The following is a 25625-nucleotide window of genomic DNA, read 5'->3' as shown; positions in this document are numbered from 1 at the left end:
TTTACAGGGGGACACGACTAAAATTTTAATTTGAAGGGCACAGGCCACAAGGAAATGGGATTTTAACCAGGCTCCCGTTTCAAAGTCGGCGTCATTGTTTTAAGAGTCACTGAGGAACAGTCTCCTGTCCTATTGTATTGTATGTCTTTATTTACTGCTGCGGCCAAGTTTATTCGAGCATTTGCCTGTTCTTGGCCGCAGCAGTAGCCTGGCGCGCGCCCGAGGGTGACGGGCGCGCGCCGAAGCAGCGGAAGAGCGCCCTCCGATCGGGGCGCTCTCCCTACCGCTGCCGGGTCCGCCGGGTCCCCCGGAACCCCCTGCCGCCATCCCCCACATTGCGGGACACCAGGGCTCCCTCGGGGAGCCCTGGACGCGCGTGCAGGGGGCGCAGGCTCCCGAAGACGCGTGACCGCGCGTCTATGACGCGCGGCACGCCGAGGGGCGGCCACTAGCAAGCCGGGAAATCTCCCGGCTTGCGGATCTGGCCGCACTGCAATTAAGTGTGTCGGCAGTGTATATAGCGCCATTAATGTACATAGCGCTTCACGGTAGCAATACATGTGGTAATCAAATAAATAACAGATAATATAAATAACAGATCATGGGAATAAGTGCTTCAGACATAAAAGTAACATTTCGGAAGAGGAGTCCCTGCCCCGAGGAGCTTACAGTCTAATTGGTAGGTAGGGAGAACGTACAGAGACAGTAGGAGGGAGTTCTGGTAAGTGCGTCTGCAGGGGGCCAAGCTTTATGTATCGTGTTTAGAATATCCACAGTGCTATTCATATGCTTCTTTAAGCAAGTGTGTCTTAAGGTGGGTCTTAAAGGTGGATAGAGAGGGTGCTAGTCGGGTACTGAGGGGAAGGGCATTCCAGAGGTGTGGGGCAGTCAGTGAAAAAGGTTTAAGGCGGGAGAGGGCTTTAGACAGGGGTTCTCAACTCCAGCCCTGAACAGGTCAGGTTTTAAGGATATCCCTACTTCCCGGGAATCAATGTAATCAAGTGAATAGAAAGTTAAAAGTGACACGCCCAGAATCCTTGTCTGCAGCCTTACCACCTGTGATAATGGCATCAACGAAGCAGGCTGTTCTTCTCTCTCTCACATTCTTTTCTGTAGCTATCCACAGATAGTACTTGTATTTGTTCAGTATAAAAAAATGGCACACAGATTTTCTTAAAGAATTAATAATTAAGAATTATTTTTTAAATTAGATTTTTTTTTTTTTAAATGCACCAAAGTGTTTTTAGTTCCTGTGTTTCTCTGGAAAAACAAACATTTAGATGTCTTTAGGAGGGGGGGGGGGGCTGAGGGGGAAGATTGATGTCCTTTCGCCTTATGGTAAAGTACAGAACAAATGCGTACATCTTACAGTGGGTTGCAAGAGGACATTTAAGAACATATTTCTGGCTTCCTGGGGGAGCAAAAATTGCTATGTGGGAATGTGTTTTAAGACCCACGAGACAGGCCCAACTGGGTGAGCTGACAGCATGACATGCACTGTACTTTTCTTCACAGAAAATGGAAAATAGCATTACTGGTGTTGACATCAGCTTTTCTCATTGATAGGGTAAACAAGAATGCAGTTCTACTTGTCTGAAGACACTACCTCACTTTCTTTGGCATTTCTTACTAGAACCTTTAGGCCTTTAAGTACAGCTGAAGGTGCAAATAAACATACCACAAATAATTCTACACTGGTGCAGTCACCATGACAATATACAGTAATATGACATATTAAATAAATATTTGCATCTGCGCCAATGGCCTAATAAATCTTTAAAATCTTGCTTCTTGCAGATTTCTTTGGAGCGTCTGTTAACGAAACCTAAACCTAGGGTTGCCAAGTATTGAACCGGACTGTCCTGTATTTGGGACACTGTCCAGTAACAAAATTTGAGCTAATACTGCACATGTCCAGTATTACCTCTCTGGACATAGTGACCTAACTGGCTTGTGGGGCTGCGGGATTTCCCAGAGCAGGGAGTGAGCAGGGCTGTTGCTATGGGGCTGGGCAGCTTCCTCCATCGTGATTGGCTGCTGCTGGGGTCAAGGAAAGTAGGAAACAGCAAGGGGCGTAGAGAGGTGAGAGGGGCGTGTCTGTGTCTGCATCGAGCCTGTCTCACCTTTAGTCCAGTATTTTTGGATAAGCCACCTCGCAACCCTACCTAAACCTATTCAATGCATTGAGAGAGGAAAACTGCACCAATTATCAGTGCAACTTTTAATATAACAGTATAATATTGCTCTGATTGTCTCCTCTTAAAGCCACACCCCAAAACACTCACAAATGGAGCAATTTGGAGGAAAAATGTAAGCAAAGCATCTTGATACAACGATGAACAGACACATAGGGGCCTAAACGCTATGCGACTTAACACTTGTTAAATGCACTTTAGAAGCGATTTTGCATGTGTAGCTTTTCAAAAGTTGTGATAACATCAAAATCGCTTGAAAACGTCTTTTAACAAGCGTTAGCACTCTTGTTGTGACAATCCGTGTGGTAGTTCAAAAGAGGGTGGCGCGCATTTTTTGCCAGTAACTGCTATTCACAAAGCTGAAAAATTAACATACCTGATGTACCATGGGAGATATGCTAATATCTACGCATAGTATATTTACATGAGTTACGCATCTTAAAATATATCCTTAAGACCAATCAGTTTAAAGACCGTTGTGATGAAGGGGGAACCAGTGTCAGACCTAACAAGGTTAGAACCCCAAAAACCCCTCCTCCTCCTCATCGTTTTTACACAAATGTCATAGCATTCGGTAATTGGGACATTTCCATAAATAGGTGATACCGGCACCCCATAACGGGGCCTGTATCTCGGGAAGTAGGGGGTCCCCAGACTTGAAATCAATGCGGTTCAGCTCCGGAGACCCCCTGCTACATTACTGTAATGCTTAAAATTAAATAAAACCCCCGCGATCGCCACGAGAGGCGCGCAGTTTGAGTGACTGATTCAGCCTATCTCTTACTGTGCGTCTCTTACAGACAGGCAGACCCCGGTTGGACTCCCACAGCAGGGACCCCTGCTGTGTTAATCCGATGGGCCAGTAGTCTGCCCCGGCAAAACTAGCGAATATATCTCAACCTACACGTGGCATAATGCAACATTTACCCAGGTAAATGTTCGAATAACGGCCACTGCATCTGTATGAGCAGAGTGTAATGACCTCTGTCTTTGGCAGCATGGAGGTCATTAGTTATTTTAGTGAGGGCTGTTTCAGTGGAGTGAGCAGTGGTGAAGCAAGATTGTAGAGGGTCTAGGAGAGAATAGGTGTTGAGAAAGTGGAGAAGAGGGAGGAGTTAAAATGTGTGTGAGTGTAGGGATTATAGTAGGAGCAAGAGGTTTTAGGAGATGGGAGGGAATGGGGTCAAGAGGGCAAGTGGTAGAGGGAGAAGAGTAGATCAGCAGTGACACATCCTCTGAGACAGCGGAAAAAGAGTCAAGGAAGGCAGGAGGAGAGTTAGGAAGCGGTGTGGGATGGGAGGAGGAAACAGAAGGGATGTTTTGATGTATGGATTCCACATTTTCCTTTAAATAGTCAGAAAAGTCCTGAGGTAATATGGAGGAAGAAGAATAGGCAGCTGAGGGTGGTTTGAGCAGAGAGTCAAAGACAGAGAAGAGTCGGCGTGGATTAGACGTGCGTGTTGATTAGTGAAGAAAAGTAGGTTTGTTTAGCCTGAGAGAGGGCAGAGTTGAAACAGGATAGCATAAATTTGTAGGGAAGGAAGTCTGCGAGAGGCGTTCAGAGGAACACAGCATGTGCGTGTGGGAATTTAGCCAGGCTCTGGGGTTAGAAGGGCAAGGATGGCAAAGAGAAAGCGGGCATGTAGATCAAGAGAGGAGGATAAGGCAGAGTTGTAGTTCCTGACCAGGTTGTCAGGGTCTGGAGCAGAACTGAGAGAGGAGAGGGAGGAGCGTAAAGTGGAATCAAAGGCTGGTAGCTTAATAAAGCACAGGTTCCTGCAGAAACGAGGGAGAGATGGAGATGGAGAAGAGAAGAAGTGAGAGAGCGAAAATGAGATGAGGTGATGGTCAGAGAAAGGAAGGAGCAGAGGGAGGTGCTGCCGGAGCTTGGACCAGGAGAGGTATTTACAGTTAACAGTTTTAAAATTGGCAGTTTTTTTATTTCAAATTCTCAGTGTGCTCCCCCCTGCCTCTCTGAAAGGTGAATTAGCAAGTTGACCAAAATTCCGGCCATTACTGAATGAATAATGCCCGGAATTCTAACCAATCAGAGAGCAGGGATTTCAATAATGCACGGAATTTTACAGCTTTAGCCTATAACTTTAAGTAACTATTGACAAAATGAACCAATGTTCGTTAACTTTTAATACAATAATTTCCCAACCTTAACCAGTAGAGAAATACTCTTGCTTTAGCCTAGGAATAAAGACTTATGGTGCATGGGAGGGATGGGGAGACGACAACTACACAAAGAGACAGTATCTCTCTTTCACTGCACTCAGTACCAAAACATTTGCAAAGTGGAGAAAGTAAAACTTACCTTCACTCTCACGTAAAAAATGGCTATATACACATATACATACAGTGGCGGATTTCAAAATCCGCCACCCCTAGGGAGCTACCTATGCCGGCCGCCTCCTTTCTGCCTCCCTCCTCCTCATTCCGATTTTGCAGCGTCAAATGATGCCAAAGTGACGTCACATGGCTCTCATCGCGATGGTAACACTATGACGTAATTTTACGCCGCAACTTCACGTTGCCATGGCAATGAGATGCCATGTGATGCCACATTGGTGACGTCCGTGGCGTCATTTTACGCTGCAAATTAGAAGGAGGAGGAGAGTGGCAGAAAGGAGACAGCAAGGAGGCGCCCGGTATATATATAAGTGACTATAAGTGAAAATCTGCCACTGTATACATACAACTTAATTAATTTTAAAGTTTTCTTTATATTAACCATATACAGTATGGTGAGATCCAACTCTTCAATACATACTGTAGTATCACTGATGTATTAAGAGGAGAAACTAATGCAATTGTTTTTGGGATTGGTCTTTTTAGCACACTTTGTACCTGCGCCCCCCCCACACCCCCCCCCCAAAAAAAATCCCACGCCCCCCACTTTGCGCACCGCTGATATAGTTCACTTAATACCCCCAGTAAATGCTACAGACTGGGCTGGTGTCGCCGGAAGTTACGTCAGTGGTACTGTACTAACTACTGATGGACGTTTCACGTGTTACAACGCAGTTCATTATGGGTAAAAAATTTAGAGCATTTACTGGGGGGTGGGGGGGGGGAGGGGAATTAAGTTGAATAAAGCAGCTTTAAAAACTGCCCTCTCCGCTCCCAATATCGCTTTTGAGATTGATCCATCTGTTAGCAACGTGATTTACACTTTAAAGTAGACAGACTGTTCCATATAGGGATCCTCACTCTCTCGTATCTCTCATTCGTATTGTTCCTCTCTATCTGTCTACCTGCTACAATATATGGTAGTGTATAGCAGTTTAGCCTAGAGGCAGGTTATTACCAATAGTACTATTACCAACAGCACCAACAGGTGCTGAAGATTTACATGACTAACTTATTTTGCTGATTTGACTGGCTCATCTCTCTCCCTAGGCAATGGTGATACCAATTGTGTAATCATCTACCTATTCAGCTGCCTACGGGGTTGGTTATCTTTTAATTTATATAGCTATTTTTTAATTAGTTTCTACTCACTATTATCTGTGGTCTTCACAGTTACTATATTGTGGAGTACTAGAGCAGGTTCAGACTCCTGACGAAGAGAGACTGACTCTCGAAACGCGTAGGGTTAATCCTATTACTTCTGCAGCAGCCCATGTCTCAATAGTGCATCACAGCAGAGACCATAGATCGAAGGTAGTGATTTGGCTTATACCAGAACCGACATTCTTTCCAACATCCCGCACGAACTGTCAGTCAGCTGAGCTTGTGAGCAGACAGCGGAGCACTCCAACACAAGCACAGACTCGGCGCTGCCCGGCGTGCGAGACATCAAACGCCGGTGACCATCGGTGGTGTATGCTACGGACCAGGGGCAGTCCGGCGACTTGTTGTGTGTCACACCACCAAATGGTTATATGTTTATTATTTTTCTCTTAAAATTAAATTGGATTTTCCGATATTAAGAGTGTATTATAAGGCGCCAAATGTATCTTTATTTCCTATTTTCTTTACCTGACCAGGTGGTCAGTGTTTTATCATTTAGCAGTCGCCTTTCATTTAAATATATGTGAACACTAAGGGATTTTTTTCTTCCAATTGAATACGTTTTTCATTAATTTTTGTCTGTCAGTGTTAGCGATACCTTAACTCTTCGCTGAAGATTTACATGACTAACTTATTTTGTTGATTTGACTGGCTCATCTCTCTCCCTAGGCAGTGTTGATACCAATTGTGTAATCAACTACCGATTCAGCTGCCTACGGGGCTGGTTATCTTTTAATTTATATATCTATTTTTAATTAGTGTCTACTCACGATTATCTGTGGTCTTTCTTCACAGTTAGTATATTGTGGAGTACTAGAGCAGGGGTGCACAAACTTTTCCCCATGCGCACCCGTTTGCTCTCCTGCCTGGCTCATGTGACATCAGGTTGCCATGGCTACCATGACGGTGCGTCGCTGGAAGGCAAGGTAGGTTTGTTAGAGAGGCCTCACACGGTCCCCCGGCATTTAATGTAAATGCCTTGGGGGAGAGCGCAGGACCTCTGTAACCGTGCAGCACACCCGCACACCTCCCCCCCCAGCACCCCGGCACTCCCCCCGCTGCACACCGGTACCTCACCGGCACATCCCCCGCTGCGCACTGGCACACCTTCACCCCCCCTCCCCGCAGCACACCAGCACACCTCCCCTCCCCCGCCTGCAGCACACCACACCCCCCGCAGCACACCCGCACACCTCCCCCCCAGCACACTGGCACCCCACGCAACACACCGGCATACCTTCCCCCCCGCCCCTGCAGCCACCGGCCTGACCTGAGATCAGCCCAAGGTAAGTCTGACTTTTATATGTATTGGGGTATTTTATACATGTATTGGGGGAGGGGGTGTCTTTTATACATGTATTGGGGGCTTGGGGTATTTTATACATGTATTGGGGTCTTTTATATATGTATTGTATGTACAGCCTACCGCCCCCCCATAGCAACGGCCCCCCTTCACACTCACCGGCCCACCAGTTCCGGCCGCGCCAACCTGCAGCCACCAGCAGGACAGTGAGGGAGAGAGGCAGTAGATGGGGAGCGGCAACCTGCGGACAGAGGAGAGCCGCATGTAGGTGCAGAAAGTCACATGCGGCTCGGGAGCCGCAGGTTGTGACCCCTATTCTAGGGAACCTTCAGCTTTGCGCCACCAACCCATCCCCTCCCACCCCCAATTAACTTACATTTTTCAAAGGATATGTACCAGAAGAAATGTACATTACCCACACTTCCCCCTCCCTCCCCCATTCCCTCCCTCACCCATCTCTCCCTATTATCTCTCTCTCTTCTCTCCCTCCACCCCACTCTCTCCCCTTCACCCCAAATCTTCCTCCCTCACCCCCATATAACACCCCCTCTCCCCCATTCTATCTCCCTCCCTATTATCTCTCTCTGGCTCCCCCCATTCTCTCCCTTCCTCCTCTCCCCATTCTCTCTCCTCCTTCCCTCCATCATTCTCTCACCCCCCCCCTTCTGTCATTGGTGCCCTCCAAATTTGTCTGCTTTAGACAGCTTAGTTTGCTTAGTGGTTAAACCGGCCCTGGAGCTGTCTAATAGACATTCACACAAACACGCTCTCTCACTCTAGCTTCGTGATGCCACAGATGAGACTCACGAAAAAATATTTGCATCTGCGCCAATTTGTGCCAATGATCTACAGTATGTATGAATCTTTCAAATCTTGCTCCTTGCAAATCACTTGGGAGCATAGGCTTACGACACCTAAGCCTACAGTACATGTTTTATATGACTCATACTGAAACAAAAACTGGACTAATTATCGGTGCAACTTTTGATGTATCTTATTATAATATTGCCCTCATTATCTCCTACTAAAGCCACTCCCCAAATGGAGCAAAAATGTAAGCAGAGCAGCTTGATGCCCTGACGCAGAGACACAAAGGGTTCAACAAAATATAAAACAGTAAACACTACTGTGGCTACTAAGATCACAACTGCTTACTAAGGATGTACTTATTCATGGCATTTCCTGTGTTTTTTAAAATAAATTCACAAATCTGCCAAGTATCTGAGTGAAGATCTGTTGAATCACAGGGTCAAATAATGTGCACTTATATATATTTTTAAGTAAGAATTGACAAGATTAAGCAATGATCATCAACTTTTAATGCAATCATTTCACATTTGTCATCAAGTTGCTCTATAAGTAGGTTGACTAGATTTAAAAAAGTAAAAACTGGGACACAATAAAAAAAAATTATAAAACAAATGACATCACTTAAAATAAATATTATAATGGTATTTGTCTAATAGCGTCCCCATTTATCCAATATTATTAATTATCTCTCCCCCAATCTCTCTCCCTTTATCTGCAGTCTCTCTCCCCTCCCTGAAGCTCTCTCTCTCCACCTCCTTCAGTCCCTTTCTCCCTACCCTTCCCTAGTCACTTTCTTTCTCCCCCTCCCTGTCTCTCTTCCACTCCAGTCTCTCTCTCTCCACCTACCCCAGTCTCACTTTCTCCCCCTCCTCCCAGTCCCCCACTCCCTCCCCCAGTTTCTCTCCCCTCCTCCCCCCTGTCTCTGTCACCCTCCCCCAGTCTCTCTAATACCCGCCCCCGTCTCTCTCACCCCTCCCCTCCCCCAAGTCTCTTTCTCTATTCCCCTCTCCCAGTCTCTCTCTCTCTCTATTTCTGTCTCCAAGTCTCTCACTTTCTCTCTCCCTCCCTGTCTCTCTTTCTCCCTCCCCCCAGTCTCTCTCTCCCTCCCCCAGTCTCTCTTCCTCTCTATCCCTCCCCCACTCCCTCTCCCCAAGTCTCTATCTCCATTTCCCCAATGTCCCTCTCCCCCTAACCCCAAGTTTATCTCCCCCAATTTCTGCCCCCCATGTCTCTCTCCCCCTCCTTCAATGTGTCTCTCTCCTCTCTCCAGTCTCTTTATCACTCCCCCTCTCCCAAGTCGCTTTCTCTCCCCCTCCCTCATTCTCTATCTCTCCTTCCCCCAGTACCTCTCTGCCTCCCCCCAGTGTCTCCACCCAGTCTCTTTATCTCTCTTCTTTGCCCTAGTCTCTTTACCACTCCATCACAGTTTCTTTATCTCTCCCCTCCCCCCCAGTATTTCTTTACCCGTACCCCAGTATTTCTTTACCCCTCCCCCAGTCTCTTTCCCCCTCCTTCGGTCTCTCTTCCCAAGTCTCCCTCACCCTCTCCCCCAGTGTCTTCTCTCTCTCGCCCAAATGTCTCTCTCTCCCGGTCTCCCCCCCAGCCTCTCTCTCACTCCCAGTGTGTCTCTCTTTCCTTCCCTTCAGTGTCTCTCTCCCTTCCTCCCCCTGTGTGTCTCCCGCCTCTAGTTTCTCTCTCAACCCCAGTGTGTCTCTCTCCCCATCTCCCCCTCAGTGTCTCTCTCACCCCCAGTGTCTGTCTCTCATTCCCCCCAGTGTGTCTCTTTCCTTCCCCTCAGTGTCTCTCTCCCTTCCTCCAGTGTCTCTCTTCCTCCCCCCGTGTGTCTCCCGCCTCTAGTTTTTCTCTCCCATCCTCAGTGTCTCCCTCTCCCTCCACCAAGTTGGATAAATAGAAACACACACACACTCTTCATCTCGTTCCTTCTCCACCAGTCTCTTTTTCTTTCCCCCTCCATCAAGTCTCTCTCTCCACCCCTCCCCCGGTCTCTCCCCCCCTCATGTTCCCCTAACCCTCCCCGCCCCCCTCTCTGAAAAACAAGAACATTTAAAAAATGGCCGGGACACTCTCTTAAAAACCGGGATTGTCCCGGCTAAACTGGGATGTCAGGTCACCCTATCCATAAACTATTACATGGAAGCTAACCGCTTAGCCAAAAAAATACACACTGGTAGTAACGTATTATAAAAAGACAAAGGTGCAATAGGGGATATATCACCATATAGAATACACCAAAGGCGTGACTGCGTCACGAAAGAACCCCTTTGAAATGCACTCAATTCCCAAAAGGGAGGTGTAGTATCATAGGACAGGATATTAATATCCCTGCACGTGGCTGATGAGTGGTGTGAGATCCACACTGATGTCACTAAGTAGAGCTTCAACTAGTTCTATATAAAACCAAAAAATAATAAAATGTTAATGTATAGCTAAAGAACGATGAAAGTGACAACAATATATATAGTGACAATAATTTGTTAAAATCCCCAGAGAGAAGACGGCCAAGATATTCTTAATAGAATATATTATAAGGCATAGCAATGTCTAATAGGTTCATGTAGACACAGGGAGTTGGTATATTGTAATGTTTACACAGTGTATCAATACATAATTCATGTCTAGTTGTATGGTGATTTAGAATGGTCTATCATGCAACACTGTTCCTGTTAGGTATACATGGTCAAAAATAGTCGCTGTATTCAGTAGTATGTTTAGGAATAGATGTAATAATCTCAAGCAAAGAGAAGGGGTATTCAGAATGTTCAACACCACATCCCTAAATGATACTTAATATGAAAGTATAAGTAATAGAGGTTTCAATAGCTTCCCTGTATATGATGTAATAACCTTACCCACAGAGTATGGGGTTTCAAAAGATCACTGTAAAGATAATGATCTAAAATGCATATAAGCATGCTGAACAGCATGTAGAGTAATGCATCTATACAGAGAAGAGCATGCATTTAAATACAATAACAAACGCAGGCTGTCAGAGGTATATTAGTATACACAGTATCATTAACTAACAAGCGCCGTAAATAGAGATGAGACAGCCCTCTAATGATAGCTATGAAAAGTATACTTGGTATCAATAGCTATACATGGTATATTTTGTATCAAAGCAACCATACAACCATATTCTCATGGAACCTCATTGCAGAGCCGTCTCGCTCGTGACTGCCAACGTCATGACGTCACCACAAACCCTGTCATGTAATTTATGTATTTTTATTACCTATAATTGTAATACTATTATTGATTATAGTTCAAAGCATTGCTCATCAAATGGGCTAACAATAACATGCAGAGCCTTGCTTTGGATGCCATTTACATAAGTCTGGTGCCAAAATACACATGTAGGTGTGGAATTAGTTGGAAACAGGTGGCCCATATATATCTTTTAGAGGAAGTGGGAACAATTTACATTTTAACACTTTGATTAGCAATGCATTTTAGGACCTTGTGACATCAAAGATGTAAATAAATAAGGAAGCTGAAGCAGCAATTGAAGAGACATTACCAGTATTCTCTTTCTGCTGCCAATACCTTTCCCTATATCACTGCTGGTATATAGAATGTATCACCCTGCTGGTGTTTCTCACAGCTTACTGTACATTGGTTACCTTCAACACACTCCAATTTTGTTGTTTGGAAAACATCATTTTTCTTTAGAGCTGCATTCCTACCAGAGGTCTTAATTTATTCTTTTATATATTCTGTTAGCACTATACAGTGTATGTACTTATTTTTTAAGATTACTATCACTTTTTAATCCCCCGCACCCCCTTTGTATGACAATTTATGACTATATGACTATATGACAATTTATTTTGGGTCTATTATATTTGTTTCACAAGTAAATTATTTGCGCTGGTTACCTTTTGGACTCATCTTACATTGGTTCCCTAATTTAAGCTCACCTGAAACAATGACTTCCAAGTGCCTTTTCCCTATGGTGGTTTCCAGAATAACACAGGTACTGTAAGCTACTGTATTCAACAGCATATGAATGAACATTACAATTTGTAGTGAATGTGCTATGTCCAAGTTCTTTGCAAGAACGATGGATGTTTATAGTAGAATTGCTCCTATTGTCTTCAATGTTTTTTACACGTGGTGATTTGTATGCACCACTAACGTAAAATAACCTTTAGACTGCACTAGGCTCTGATAAAAGCTTAATTTAAACCCATCGGACACTTAATATTAAAAACGCTTATATTTCCTGAAAGGAGCAGCGGATAAAAGAAAAAATAAATATCACAGGTGTGAAAGCCATATTGAGTTTTAAAGTTAACATTAATAAATCAGTGGCTTTAAACATAAACATTAATCTACTCCTTGAAACAGTAAAATGTATACCAATAAACTTTGACTTAGAATGGCTAAAGGGCGACCTGACCTATCTGGTGTAAAGATAACCCCAACATATGGTTTACTATACCAGACCAACTATCCCTATATGTATAAAAAAAAATGAAAAAGGGTCAGGAAGCCTGGTCTAGGTACACCATATCTTGAATAGGACATATCTACTCAGTCAAAATGACATCACTGCCCATGAGCCTGTATCTTCTCAGATCACTACTTATCCCTCTGATCAAGGGAGACAAAGTCTCTACGACAAAAGATACAGATTTTTATATGGGCCAGTGAAAACCTAGAGTCAGCCGACAAATTCTATTTGTCCCCAAATTGTCGAGGGTTCGGGGGACGGTTTTAGAACTACCAATTCTGCAACACTAATAAAGGGCGGCACAATTGACTCAACCCAAACTTTGGCATACAACAGAGGACACCATCTAATCCCAACTCAGTAAATCTAGACCATAAACTCTGGTTGAACCCAAAAGAAAGACTATTACAATCCCCAACATAAAGACCACACCCACTAGAAACATAACACCCTTATTCGACAATCAGGCCATTCCACCAGGTTTGTCCACACACCAATTTAAATGGTGGCTGAAAAAGGGTCTCATACCAATTGGAAATTTCTGAGGCAGAGACCAGCTAAAATAATTGAATTCATTCAAATAAACCTACCAAATACCCCCCACTGAACTATACAAATATTTATATATTAGACATTCCATTTCAAAGGGCCCTTCCTACACCTCCAACAATACCGTACACAAAAATATTTGCAAGGATGACCCAATGTCCAAAGGTCTGATCTCCATGCTATACCAAGAACTACTCCCCATTGTACAAACACAAATATGTCTTATATTAAACAATGGAACAAAGATCTGGGAATACCTCTTGTGTCTGAAGATTGGGAAGAGATTTGGGAGACAATATCATATCTCCATGGTCCGAACATCGGATCCAGGTCAGGCAGGTGCTTCAGAGGTTACGGGAACACGCTCTCTATGCCAAGCTGGAGAAATGCGAATTTGAGCAACCTAAGATCTCCTTGGATACGTTATCTCCGCCCAAAGTTTTGAAATAGACAGAGCCATCTCAGCAGGGTTGGAATGGCCCGTACCGGAGGGTCTCAAACCCACTCAGCGCTTTCTCAGATTCGCCAACTACTACAGAAGGTTCATTAAAAACTTCTCTAAGGTGGTGGGTCCCATTACGGCTCTTACGAAACAGGGGGTGAATTCCAAGAAGTGGACTCCTGAAGCAGTACAGGCCTTCGAGAGACTGAAGTCTGCTTTCTCGTCCACCTCGTTCATGGTTCATCCCAACACCTCTAAGCCCTTCATAGTGGAAGTGAACACATCAATGTGGCAGCCGGGGCCATCCTATCCCAACAGCAGGAGATTCAAGGGAGACTACACCCCTGCGCCTTCTTTTCTAAGAAGTTCTCCTCCGCCGAGAAAAATTACGATGTTGGGAACCAGGAATTACTTGCCGTAAAATTAGCTCTTCAAGAGTGGCCACATTTTCTGGAAGGTACCACACAGCCCATCACTATATTAACAAATCACAAGAATTTGGAGTACATTGAAGGTGCAAAGAGACTCGGGACTCGACAGGCGAGGTGAGCTCTCTTTTTTACATGCTTCAATTTCATTATCTCCTTTCGACCAGGATCCAAAAATGTCAAAGCGGACACACTTTCTCGACAACTCTCTTCGGAAGACTCTGACGAGAGGGATCATGGGCTCATCATTCCACCGTCTCAGATTATTTCAGCAGTTTCGTCCGCTCTGTTACAACGGATTTCGCAAGCAAAGGCGGAAGATCCTAGGACTACATACTCACGTAAATCCAAGTTGTTTGTACCCTCCCCCCAGTTTCGTAGTGAGGTGTTGCAGTGGGGTCATCAATCCAAGGTGGCTGGTCATACAGGAGTTAGGAAGACCTCAGATTTCATAGAACGCCACTTCTGGTGGCCAGATATTCGCAAAAGCATTAAAGAATTTGTAGCCACTTGTGCTGTCTACGCTCAAATAACGGTACCATGGACTCTGCCTTGTAGGTTGCTTCATCCTCTGCTGGTAAATACTAGACCATGGACCCACCTGTCCATGGACTTTATCATAGAGTTACCGCCAAATAAGTGTATGACAACCATTCTAGTAGTGGTCAATCGCTTCAGACAGGCTCATTTTGTACCACTCAGGAAGTTACCCACTGCCTTCGAACTTTCGAAATCTTCACCAAGGAGATATTTCAACTCCATGGTATTCCGACTGAGATAGTCTCCGACAGTGGCTACCAGTTTATTGCCAAATTTTGGAGAGCATTCTGCAAATCAATGGGGATCTCACTCCACTTCTTGTCGTCATACCATCCTCAGTCCAATGGCCTAACGGAGAGGACCAATCAATTCATGGAGCAATTTCACATTGCTTCATCTCTGAAACTCAGGATACCTGGGTGGATATTCTTCCTTCTGCCCTCCCATCGTCTGTCATCGTTCTGGAGTTCCTGCGGCGGATGACAAGGTCCAGGAGCTACAGTCTCTGTGGAAGAGGATTCATGCCAACCTAACTAAAGCCTCCCTTCAGCAGAGGGACCATGCGGATAAGCGTCGGCGGCCAGCTCCGCAGTTCCAGGTTGGAGACCACATCTGGCTATATTGTATGTCTTTATTTGTATAGCGCCATTAATGTACATAGCGCTTCACATCTATCAGGAACATCCGCCTGAAGCTCAGGCCCAGGTTTATAGGTCCCTACAAGATTGTGAAACAAGTAAATCCGGTCGCGTTTAAATTGGAGCTACCGGATACCTTAAAGATTCCTCTGGTCTTCTATGTGTCGCAACTAAAGGTGGTGGTCCACAACAACTTCTCTGCTGCTCCCACCCTTCCAGGACCATTTCTGGTGGATGGTCAATTGCAGTATGTAATTTGCCGGATTCTTGATTTCCGTAAATCTCGAGGTAGTCTCCAGTACCTAGTATCTTTGAAGGATTCCGGTCCAGAGGAGAATTCCTGGGTGAAGGCTGGTGATGTCCACGCTTCCTCCTTGATCCGAGGATTCCACCAGAGCTTTCCCGACAAACCCGTCTAAATCGTCCGGAGATCGATTCTGGGGGGGCCAGGGGGAGGGGGGGGGGGGGTGGGTTTATGAAGTTTGGGAAAATCCTTTCCGGGTTTTCAGGTTCCAGTTCGGGATTTTGCTCTTGTTTGACCTCTGTGGCTGAATCATCCATCTTTGTCTCTAGCAATTTCCTTTAAAAAGACAGCCCTCTGAGCAGGAAGTTTTCATGCTGAATACATGCAACGTACTTATACCTATTGTCTTCCACATTACCAGACCCGGCTCATGTGTCTCAATTATCCCTTTCTTCAGCCTGCCTTGACCTCTGTGTCCACATCAACTACAAAACTCTGCTGCAAGCCCTGAACTTCGGCCTACGATGCACTACTCTATCAGGACTCTGTCCCTTGGCTTAGGTCGGTTCTTTCACCTTCCTACCTCAGCCCTGCGGATCCGCTTCCTGCTTGAGACGAGCATTGTTACACTCTTACACTCGCTTGGCAACGAGTACTTCCACACGTGGTGTGATTTCCTCGTCCGTGTCACTAACACGACCATCTGTATCTGGCTCAGCATCCTTTAGCTCCAGTGGGTCAACCATGGCAGAGTCTCTAACTGAACCCCATAGCACCTCTCTTTTACAGTCGCCAGACTTGTAGACTTGGGCCTCTCTTTCTTGACTCATTAATTTAATTAGATGGAAGCATCACTGGATAGTTAGTAATATCTTTCGTGACGTGCGATAGTACAGCGGTGAGCAAACTGGGGGGCGGGAGATTTGTCTGGGGGGGCGCGGACCGTTGCAGAGGCCCCGCACTCTTCGCCCAGGCATTTAAATTAATGCCGTTGGATTGCGTGAGGCCCCTTCAACAGGAAACTTACCTGGAATCCGACGCGTCTCCATGGCAACACACACTGACACACACAACCTCCTCCCCTACCCTCCTTGCCACAAGTAGGCTGCACTGGCAGAAATTAGACCAGGGGGTGGGGGGTGGGCATAATCAGCAGCGCATCCTATCCTTCTTTTAGGTCACACTAGCAAAGCAGTATAGGATGCACTGTTGTGCCGCATCATAGGCGTTAGGATATACATTTTAGGCAACTGGATGCCCGGGATTTTTCCATTCCTGGTTTATCATAGTGCAAAGCATCTTGTTAGTTTTCAGTGGTTGTAATTTATTTTTTACACTTTATGCGTTTAGTGCCAGTGGGACTGAAATATATCGAGGCTTTACTGGAACAAATAGGCCACTCTAGCTTCAGTTGATCCGTAATGCATTGCCCTCTGATTCATTTTATGACAAAGTACTTTAGAAATTCAAACACAATTTCCAAGCAAATACAACTGGAAGAAAATATCAGCTAATTTCAATACCTCCCAACTTCGGCATTTTTGAGAATGTAGATTGAAATGTGCATAACCTTAACCCTACCAGAATAAAATCTCTATAAAATGACTCTTCCACCAGAAGAATGGAGAAAAAATAAAAACTGGTACATCGTATATGGAACTGCGTGAGCCAAGTCACACCTATAGTGTTCTGCTTAGTGAACATTTCATCATTTCTACTTACAATCCGTGGCTTGAAGGGGGGCTTGATTTTCCTTTGCTCCAGAAGTACCCAGTCAATTTCTTTGAAAAATGGGTGTTGTTTAATGGCTTCTTCTAATCCCTGCGAGGGCACACATCCTAATCGTTTATTTGGATTCTTTGTCATGAACTGTGGAAAGAAAACATTGTATGACATCAATAAACATGTGATTTTTGGTGGATTTTCTGCTCATACTTAGAAACTTTCCTAGCTGAGCTTTCTTTAATGTTTCAAGTATTTCTGGTATAATATTGCCATTGCAAATTGGCTAATGAAAGCTTGGGGAAGAGGAAACTCACTGCAGATGCCAATATTACCCACTTGCCTAGGTCGTACAATATGTATCTTCAGTATAAGAATTAGACGTCTTACAGGCACTAACAGGTCTTGCAAAAAGAGAAAAGGATTGGCTTCTGGCTCCCACTTTATCAAGACCTTTATCAAGATACACATTTATTTTATGTAGGAACCTAAAGGGTTCCTTGGTTTTTTCAGGTCATTTGAAAATTTTACCAAATACAGAAGAATTTACAAAGCATCTGATCTGAAATGCACTATTAGAGAGGGTCGGGGTTCCTTACAGTGCATCTGATCCTAGACACGCTATAAGAGAGGGTTAGGGTTCCTTACAGGGCATCTGATGTCAGACATGCTATTAGAGAGGGTTGGGGTTCCTTACAAAGCATCTGATCTCAGACACGTTATTAGAGGGTAAGGGTTCCGCAGAATTTAACAATATAATTATAGGGTTCATAAAAAAAAGTTGAAAACCAGTGGTGTAGATAGCAGTCAAAAGTGCAAGCATTAGGAAATACCACAGCTGTGATGGTTACTACTGCATGTTTACAGAAGCTAAAAGAAAAGCCCCCTTCTGGTGAAAAAAAAGAAGAAAGATAGAGTAGAGAGAAGTATTCCACATATATAAAAAAGATAATGTTGCATTGATGAAAGCAGAGAATGGAATGGTTAAACAGGCTTGAGAAATAGTGAAATGACATTCAACGGAAATATTAACACTTATTAGTAGATGTAATAGTAGCAAAGAGAGAGACACGCAAGGAAATAAATCATATAGTCCAGTATGTGCACTAAGTGTGTAGTGCATAAGGCTGCGCTTATAGTGCCTTGCGACGGCGACGCAACGCGCTCGAAAACAAATAGCCGGGTCTATTTGATTTTTTAGAGACAGTCACCACATGTGACTGTCTCTAAACCAATCAGAGACCGCGGCCCGTCCCCTTTGGTGACGTCATTGGCGACAGTCGCGGAAAATCCAATTACAACTTTTGCTGGTGGCGACGGTGATGGGTGACGTCATCGGTCGCGTTGCCGTCTCCAGCACTATAAGCGTGGACTAAGAGTAGAAATGTAAAATAGCAGGGAGAGAATGAGGATGGTTACATAGTAGAAATAAAGCTTGAGATACAGACCCAGTTAACAATATCTTGAGAAAGGTTATAGGGGCCTATGCACTAAGCACAGAAAAAAAAAATCGGCATTTTTCCCCCCCGCCATTTTTAGCATGGAGAGTAGCCGGCAAAGAGATGATCTGCCCTCCGAAAAGGGCTTACCCGGCGAGTTCTATGTGCTGCAGAGAGAGAGAGCCGCCTCTCTCAGCAACAATCTCGGCGGAAATTAAAGTTGTAACATTTAAATTTTATTACAAGTGTAGATGAGCTGGGGGTCTCCGGAGCAGAACCGCATTGGTTTCAGGTCCGGGAACCCCTTACTTCCTGAGATACAGGCCCCGTTATGGGGTGCTGGTCACGTGACACGGGACATTTAAATGCATAGGATATACCGGCACCCCATAACGGAGCCTGTATATCAGAAAGCAGGGGTTCCCCGGACCTGAAACCAACGCGGTTCTGCTCCGGAGACCCCTGCACATCTATACTAGTATTGAACCCCCCCAAAAAAATATTTTTAAATTCATTACCTTAGCAGATATCCGCTAAGGTAATGAAGCTGCTTTAATGTAATTTTTATTAATAGTGTGTGGGAGAAGGGGGTCTCCTGAGCTCAACTGCTTTGATTTCAGCCTTTTTTAATTGCTTTGTTAGTTAGTGGTTGAATTAATTCATTGTTGTGTTGGTTAGTGCTTGTATTAATTGGATTTGTTGGCTAGTGTTTTTATTTAGTAAATTGGGGTGGTTATGTGTTTTTGTATGTTTTATTAATGTGTCTTTTGTGCATTCATGTATTTTGATTAGGGTGCCCATTGAGTGCTATAGCGGCTTAAAGGGCCTATATTATATGGGTATGATGAACCACTATGCCACTCAATGGGTATAGGGTGGGTATAGTGGGTCCCGGGTGGGTAGCGGGACAGGGTGGGTTAGCCTCTTAATTACTATAGCAGGGGTGATTAAGGGGTTAGGTGCCATTAGAATGTATTTTGCTATGTATTTTGTCTGGCAACGGAGGACATGGCCCTGCAGTAAGCTGTACGAGGACGCCCATCACATTGGCTGGGGTAAGTAGAATGTTTTTTATTGACTTTATTTGTGCTGCATGCATATCTGGATAATTGTTATTTTTGCCTATTACGGTACTGTATGTATTTGGTGGTGATGGGGGGGGGGAGGGTGTTAATAATTGAAATGTAGGCCATTTTTTATTTTTTTCATACAGGAATGATACTGCAGGCCAGTGGGGACCACCCGATGACCTCCGGAAGCCCACGGGGACCACCCGAGGGCCCGCAGTCCTCCGTGTAAACCACCCGAGGGCCCCAAGATCCCCGTGGGGACCACCAAAGTATTTTGAGTATTTTGTTTTACTGTGGGTAGGGTGGTGGGTGATGGGGGTATTAGCCCCAAGGATGGGTGTTTAGGCCTACCGTGTGAGTAGCGGGAGGGGTTAGCCCCTTCATTACCTTAGCGGTATTAACCGCTAAGGTAATGAAGGGGTTAAGTCCACCCGGTACACCCCCGCAAGGCCTAAACACCCACCAAGGGCCAAAACCCACCTTTACCAACCCCCGCTACCCACAATAAGCATGGCACTGATGGTTAACCCCTTCATTGCCTTCACGGTTAGCCGCTAAGGTTACGAAGTTGCCTGTAAATGTATTTTTCATGCATCTGATTCATGCTGGGGGTCTCCGATGGTGATATTAATATGTACCAGCTTCGGAGACCCCCGGCATTAATCTAAGTGCCGTGTTGCTGCTTTTCGGCAGCCTCTCCCCACATTCTTGCCAACATTTTCAAACGAGGCGATTTGGAGAGGAATTCTCTATTCTAGAGCAGCGATGGCCTGAAAAAGTGTCAAAGTGGCTTATCGGCGCGCGTTTGCCGTAAAAAAAAAATTCGACCACAAACCTGTCCCGAAAAGTCCGTTATCGGCGAGTTTTCGCTGCTTAGTAAATAGCAGGGGGCATTTCTTGCGAAAAGTGGCTAGGCCCTAATAGGTTCCTTCAAGAAATCTCTGTAATAAATCTCCACACAGCAATACCTGCAAGTGCATGTGATACTGTCCCTCTACATCCAGGGTGGGCAACCCTTTCGCCATTCGCCACTTGTGGTGAATTGGGAGTCAAAGTGTGGCAAATTGAGTAACCACAATATAAGGGCTTTCCGCTTTCCCTCTCGAGTTCGCTCCCGTTCCCCCACGCTCTCCCCCCTCCCCGATCAGCCCGCTCACGCTCTCCCCCCTCCCCGATCAGCCCGCTCTCCCCCCTCCCGGATCAGCCCGCTCTCCCCCCTCCCCGATCAGCCCGCTCTCCCCCCTCCCCGATCAGCCCGCTCTCCCCCCTCCCGGATCAGCCCGCTCACGCTCTCCCCCCTCCCGGATCAGCCCGCTCTCCCCCCTCTCTGATCAGCCCGCTCTCCCACCTCCCGGATCAGCCCGCTCTCCCCCCTCCCGGATCAGCCCGCTCAGAGAACTGCAGGCAGCAGCGCGCTCTAGCATTGAGGCACTTCCGTGCCTGCTAGAGCGTGCGCGTGCAGTCCTGTCTTCTCTGCCGCCTTCTCCGAGCAAACCGAGGTAGAGAGGGAGGGGGTGTCATTGAAGGTGCAGGAGGGGGGGGGTGTCATTGGAGGTGCAGGGGGGGGTGTCATTGTAGGTGCACGGGGGTCATTGTAAATGCAGGGGGGGTCATTGGAGGTGCAGAGGGGGTATCATTGGAGGTGCATGGGGGGTCATTGGAGGTGCAGGGGGGGTGATTGGAGGTAGGTGGGGTGATTTTAGGTAGGTGGGGTGATTGGAGGTAGGGGCGGGATGATGTGAGGTGCAGGGAGGGAGAGTGATGTGAGGTGCAGGGGGGAGAGTGATGTGAGGTGCAGGGGGGGAGAATGATGTGAGGTGCAGGGGGGGAGAGTGGTGTGAGGTGCACGGGGGGAGAGTGATGTGAGGTGCACGGGGGAGAAGGATGTGAGGTGCAGGTGGGGTGGGATGTGTGTGGTGTGTGTGGGGTATTGTGTGTTTGATGTGGAGAGGGAGTATTATGTGTGTGGGTGAGGGGGAGAGATAGGGGTATGAGAGATAGGTGGGGGAGTATCGCAAAGGTTGATAGTGAGGGGTGCTGGGGGAGATATATGAGGATGATGATGAGAGGTGCTGGAGGAGAGATGATGATGATTTTTCCCGCACGGCCCAAATTTTTTTTCCTTGGAGCAGTTTGGCCCTTCTCGCTTTACGAGTTGTGCAGGCCTGCCTTACTTGGTAGGGAAGGAGCGCGCTCCGGCTGTGTGGCACGCTCCCCTTCCTCCCAGCCCGCTTCAGTGGTGTGACGCACTTCCTCCCCTCCAGCACTAGAAGTTGATACGCTGACACGCTCCTCCCCATCCCCTCCCTCCCCTGGCCAGGCCCGCCACCACCGCTTCCTTCCCTTTCTTTCTCAGCCGCCGCGATCTGGTTAGGAGACGGGGCTGATGCGGGGGACGGGGGCTGATGCCTGATGCGGGGGACAGGGGCTGATGCCTGATACGGGGGCGACGGGGGCTGATAAGGGGGCGACGGGGGCTGATGCCTGGGACAGGGGGGAAGGGGACTGATGCCTGGGACGGGGGGTAGGGGGACTGATGCCTGGGACGGGCGGAGGGGGGCTGATGCCTGGGATGGGGGACAGGGGCTGATGCCTAGGATGGGGGGGGGGGAGGGGGTCTGATGCCTGATACGGGGGAGGGGAGCTGATGCCTGATGAGTGGGATGGGGGCTGATGCCTGGGACGGAGGGTAGAGGGCTATTGCTGCCTGATGATGACGGGGCTGCTGGGGGAGATGATGAAGGGTGCTGGGGCAGATGATGAAGGGTGCTGGGGCAGATAATGAAGGGTGCTGGGGCAGATGATGAAGGGTGCTGGGGGAGATGTTGGAGGGTGCTGGGGCAGATGATGAAGGGTGCTGGGGCAGATGATGAAGGGTGCTGGGGCAGATGATGAAGGGTGCTGGGGGAGATGAGGGGGTTTACATGAGATGATGATGGGGAAATGAGATGAGGAGGAAGATAGTGGTGGTGGCATGAGGGGGTGAGAGGAGAAGGGGGTGAGAGAACTTGAGGGGGTGAAAGGAGGAGGGGGGTGAGGGAACTTGAGGGGGGTTATGGTCTGAGAATTTATAAACTTTTTCAAACCGTGTGTTTAACATTTTCGCATGCGCAACATAATACCTACATTTTTACATGGTGTGGCTATTTTCACTTCTAATTCGCCACACCTGTGGCTACATTGAAAAATAGGTTGCCCACCCCTGCTCTATATCTTTACTGCAACTATACATGCACATTTTTGTATACCAGAAAATGAATCGCGTACTATGTGGCAAATAAGTACAGGTGTGAGTGTGTACTGACAATTTTCTCTACTTGCTGGTAAAACAACAGACCCTGTTTACTGTGGGCTTCTGCCCTTTATTTCGGAAGAGTTGTGGGTTGCAGGCCTGGCAGTAAAATGACAACGTTCCATGAGGAATGAGTGCCACAAAAACTAGGACTTGCTAAGCATGATACTGTTAAAGCTGCAGTTCAGTCAATATCCTGCATGTGTGTTTTTAAAAAAAAATCAGTTCTGTAGTAAAAAAAACAACTTTGAAAGACCAATTTTCTTGTATTCTATTTTAACAGCCATTTGCTAAGGCACTGCCCCTTCATGTCCTGTCACAAGCCCTGGCACACCCCTTTGTCAGCCCTGCCCTCCCTCTAGCACATGTCAGTGCAGTAGTGCTCATGAATATTCATGAGCTTCCACTGACTGACAAGCAGAATATAAACAAATCCCAGCTTTTAATATGTCACCAAATTTCGACCTATCAATACATGGAGAAGGAATTGACCTGCAGCTATACAGTTCTTTAGGTAATTAGAGATTGCACATATAAAACTATTGAAGTAAAAAAATAAATGTAAAAAAAAAAAAAAAAAAAAAGACTGAACTGCAGCTTTAACTCAAGCTAAAAGACTTAATTTTATTGGATAGTGTTGCTTGGGAAAAAATGGCCCTGATTCTCTATATGGTGCAAAACTTTAGCACTCTTTGGCCAGATGCATAAAGCTCTGTTATGTAACTTAATTCAACGGCACGTTAACGCTAACAGTGTATCTTCAAAGGACAATAACATAATTATAAGCAGGAAAAAAATGTGGAAGATAATTTGGCACTTATCAGTGTATACACTTGCGTCATAAATATAAAAGAAACAAGTCTAAACCAACGTGGACGAATAAACAAGTAGGGGAGGAAATAGAACGGAAGAGGCAGGCATTTAGATTCTTAAAGTCAGAAGGCAGCATAACAGAATTATACGGAATGTAACAAAAGTTGCAAAAATGTACAATAAAAAAGGATTGCGATGGAAAGATCAACGCTAAAAAGTTATTTAAGTATCTTAATACTAAAATATTAGAAAATAAAATATAGGACCTTTTCAGTCTGAGATGGGCAGGCGAACTGTTGGAGATAAGGAAAAAGCAGACACGTTATTTGCCTCTGTATTGACCAAGGAGGAATCAATTGCAAAAATAGTACAACAGGAGGAAGCCACAACCTCTATATTAACGAACAATTGGTTAATTGAGGAAGAAGTGCATAGACGGCTTGATAAAATTTAAAGTAAATAAAGCTCCTGGCCCCGTTGGCATACATCCAAGAGTCCTTAAGGAGCTCAGTTCAGTAATAACCAAACCATTACATTTAATATTCAAGGACTTCATTTCCACAGGCTCAGTATCACAAGATTGGCGTAAAGCAGATGTGGTGACTATATTTAAAAATTGAGCTAGATCACATCTGGGGAATTACAGACCTGTACTGTACACCTGACATGAATAGTGGTGAAGCTACGTGAAGTTTTAATATGGGATAGTACTCAGGAATACCTAATGGATAATAAAATTATTAATAACAATCAGTATGGATTTATGAAGGCTAGGTTGTGCCAAACTAACCTTATTAGTTTCTTTGAGGCGCTAAGTAGGAATTTACTGTAGACCAGGGTAATGCAGTTAATGTGATCTACTTAGATTTTGCAAAGGCTTTTGATATGGTTCCACACAAGAGTTTAGTGTACAAAATAAAGGAAATTGGACTTGGTAAAAATATTTGCACCAGGATTGAAAACTGGTTGAAGGATAGACAACAAAGAAACCCTTTCAGATTGGGCTAAAGTTGTAAGTGGAGTACTTCAAAAATCGGTATTGGGACCCTTGCTTTTAAACTTGTTAATTAATGACCTTGAGGTTGGCATAGAGAGCAGTCTCCATCTTTGCTGATGACACTAAATTGTGTCAGTAAAATCAGAACAGGATGTCATTTCTCTTCAGAAGGACTTGAAACTTGGGCAGGTAAATGGCAGATTACATTTAATACGGATAAATGTGTAAGGTTATGCATTTGGGAAACAAGAATAAACAGGTGATTTACAAATGAAATGGGGCAAAATTAGGTCAATCCTTGATGGAGAAGGATTTAGGAGTGCTTGTAGATGGCAGGTTTAGCAATAGTGACCAGTAACTGCAAAGGCAAATAAGATCTTACCGAGCATTAAACAGAGAATGAATGGATGGGATGCCACTGTATAAAGCATTAGTAAGACCACACCTTGAATATGGAGTACAGTTTTGGGCACCGCCCCATAAAAATGACATTATGGAACTAGAAAAAGTGCAGAGAAGAGCCACCAAATTAATAAAGGTGATGGAAAAATCTGATTTATGAGGAGAGGATAGCTTATTTAGATTTGTTTACATTGGAAAAGAGGCGTCTAAGATGGGAGCTAACTGTATACAAATATACTCAGGGTCAATACAAGAAGCTTTTAAAATAACTATTCATCAAATTCAGTACTATTTAGTACAAAATACATGCTGTCATCCCTTAAGGTTGGAGGAACAGAGATTTCATCAGTAATAAAGGAAAGAGTTCTTTACAGTAAAGGCAGTTAACATGTGAAATTCATTGACCATGGAGACTGTGATGGCAGATACAATAGATATCTTCAAACAAAAGTTGGGTGTCTCTTTAGAAAGCAAAGGAATACAGGGATATACCAAATAAGTAAACATGGGAAGGTGTTGATCCAGGGAGTATTCTGATTGCCATTATTGGAGTAAGGAAATAATTTATTTCCCCCTTATTCCTTATTGGATGATATTTAACTGGTTTTTTTTTTTTTTTTTCTTCTGGATCAAAATACTGTAAATCCAAATGTAGGATAAAATATCTGTCTTGACCTTAATCTGACATTAAGTCTATGCAAATGAGATGTTGTTTAAACGTTTTCAGGCACAGGAAATTAGTCAGATG

At 45.2% G+C, this 25625-nt stretch overlaps 1 protein-coding gene across 1 annotated transcript in view; it reads right to left on the bottom strand.

Moving 5' to 3' along the window:
- PRKCE (protein kinase C epsilon) overlaps positions 1 to 25625 on the bottom strand; it is a 518187-nt gene that overhangs the window by 16584 nt on the left and 475978 nt on the right. The window contains exon 14 of the mRNA XM_075595803.1: positions 16865 to 17011. Coding sequence (XP_075451918.1) covers positions 16865 to 17011 — 147 coding nt within the window. The remainder of the gene's footprint in view (positions 1 to 16864; positions 17012 to 25625) is intronic.

The sequence above is a fragment of the Ascaphus truei genome, chromosome 4, assembly GCF_040206685.1.
Source record: "Ascaphus truei isolate aAscTru1 chromosome 4, aAscTru1.hap1, whole genome shotgun sequence".
NCBI classification, from domain to species: domain Eukaryota; kingdom Metazoa; phylum Chordata; class Amphibia; order Anura; family Ascaphidae; genus Ascaphus; species Ascaphus truei.
The sequence above is the reverse complement of the archived record's forward strand: the minus strand, read 5'-3'. Positions and strand labels throughout refer to the sequence as shown.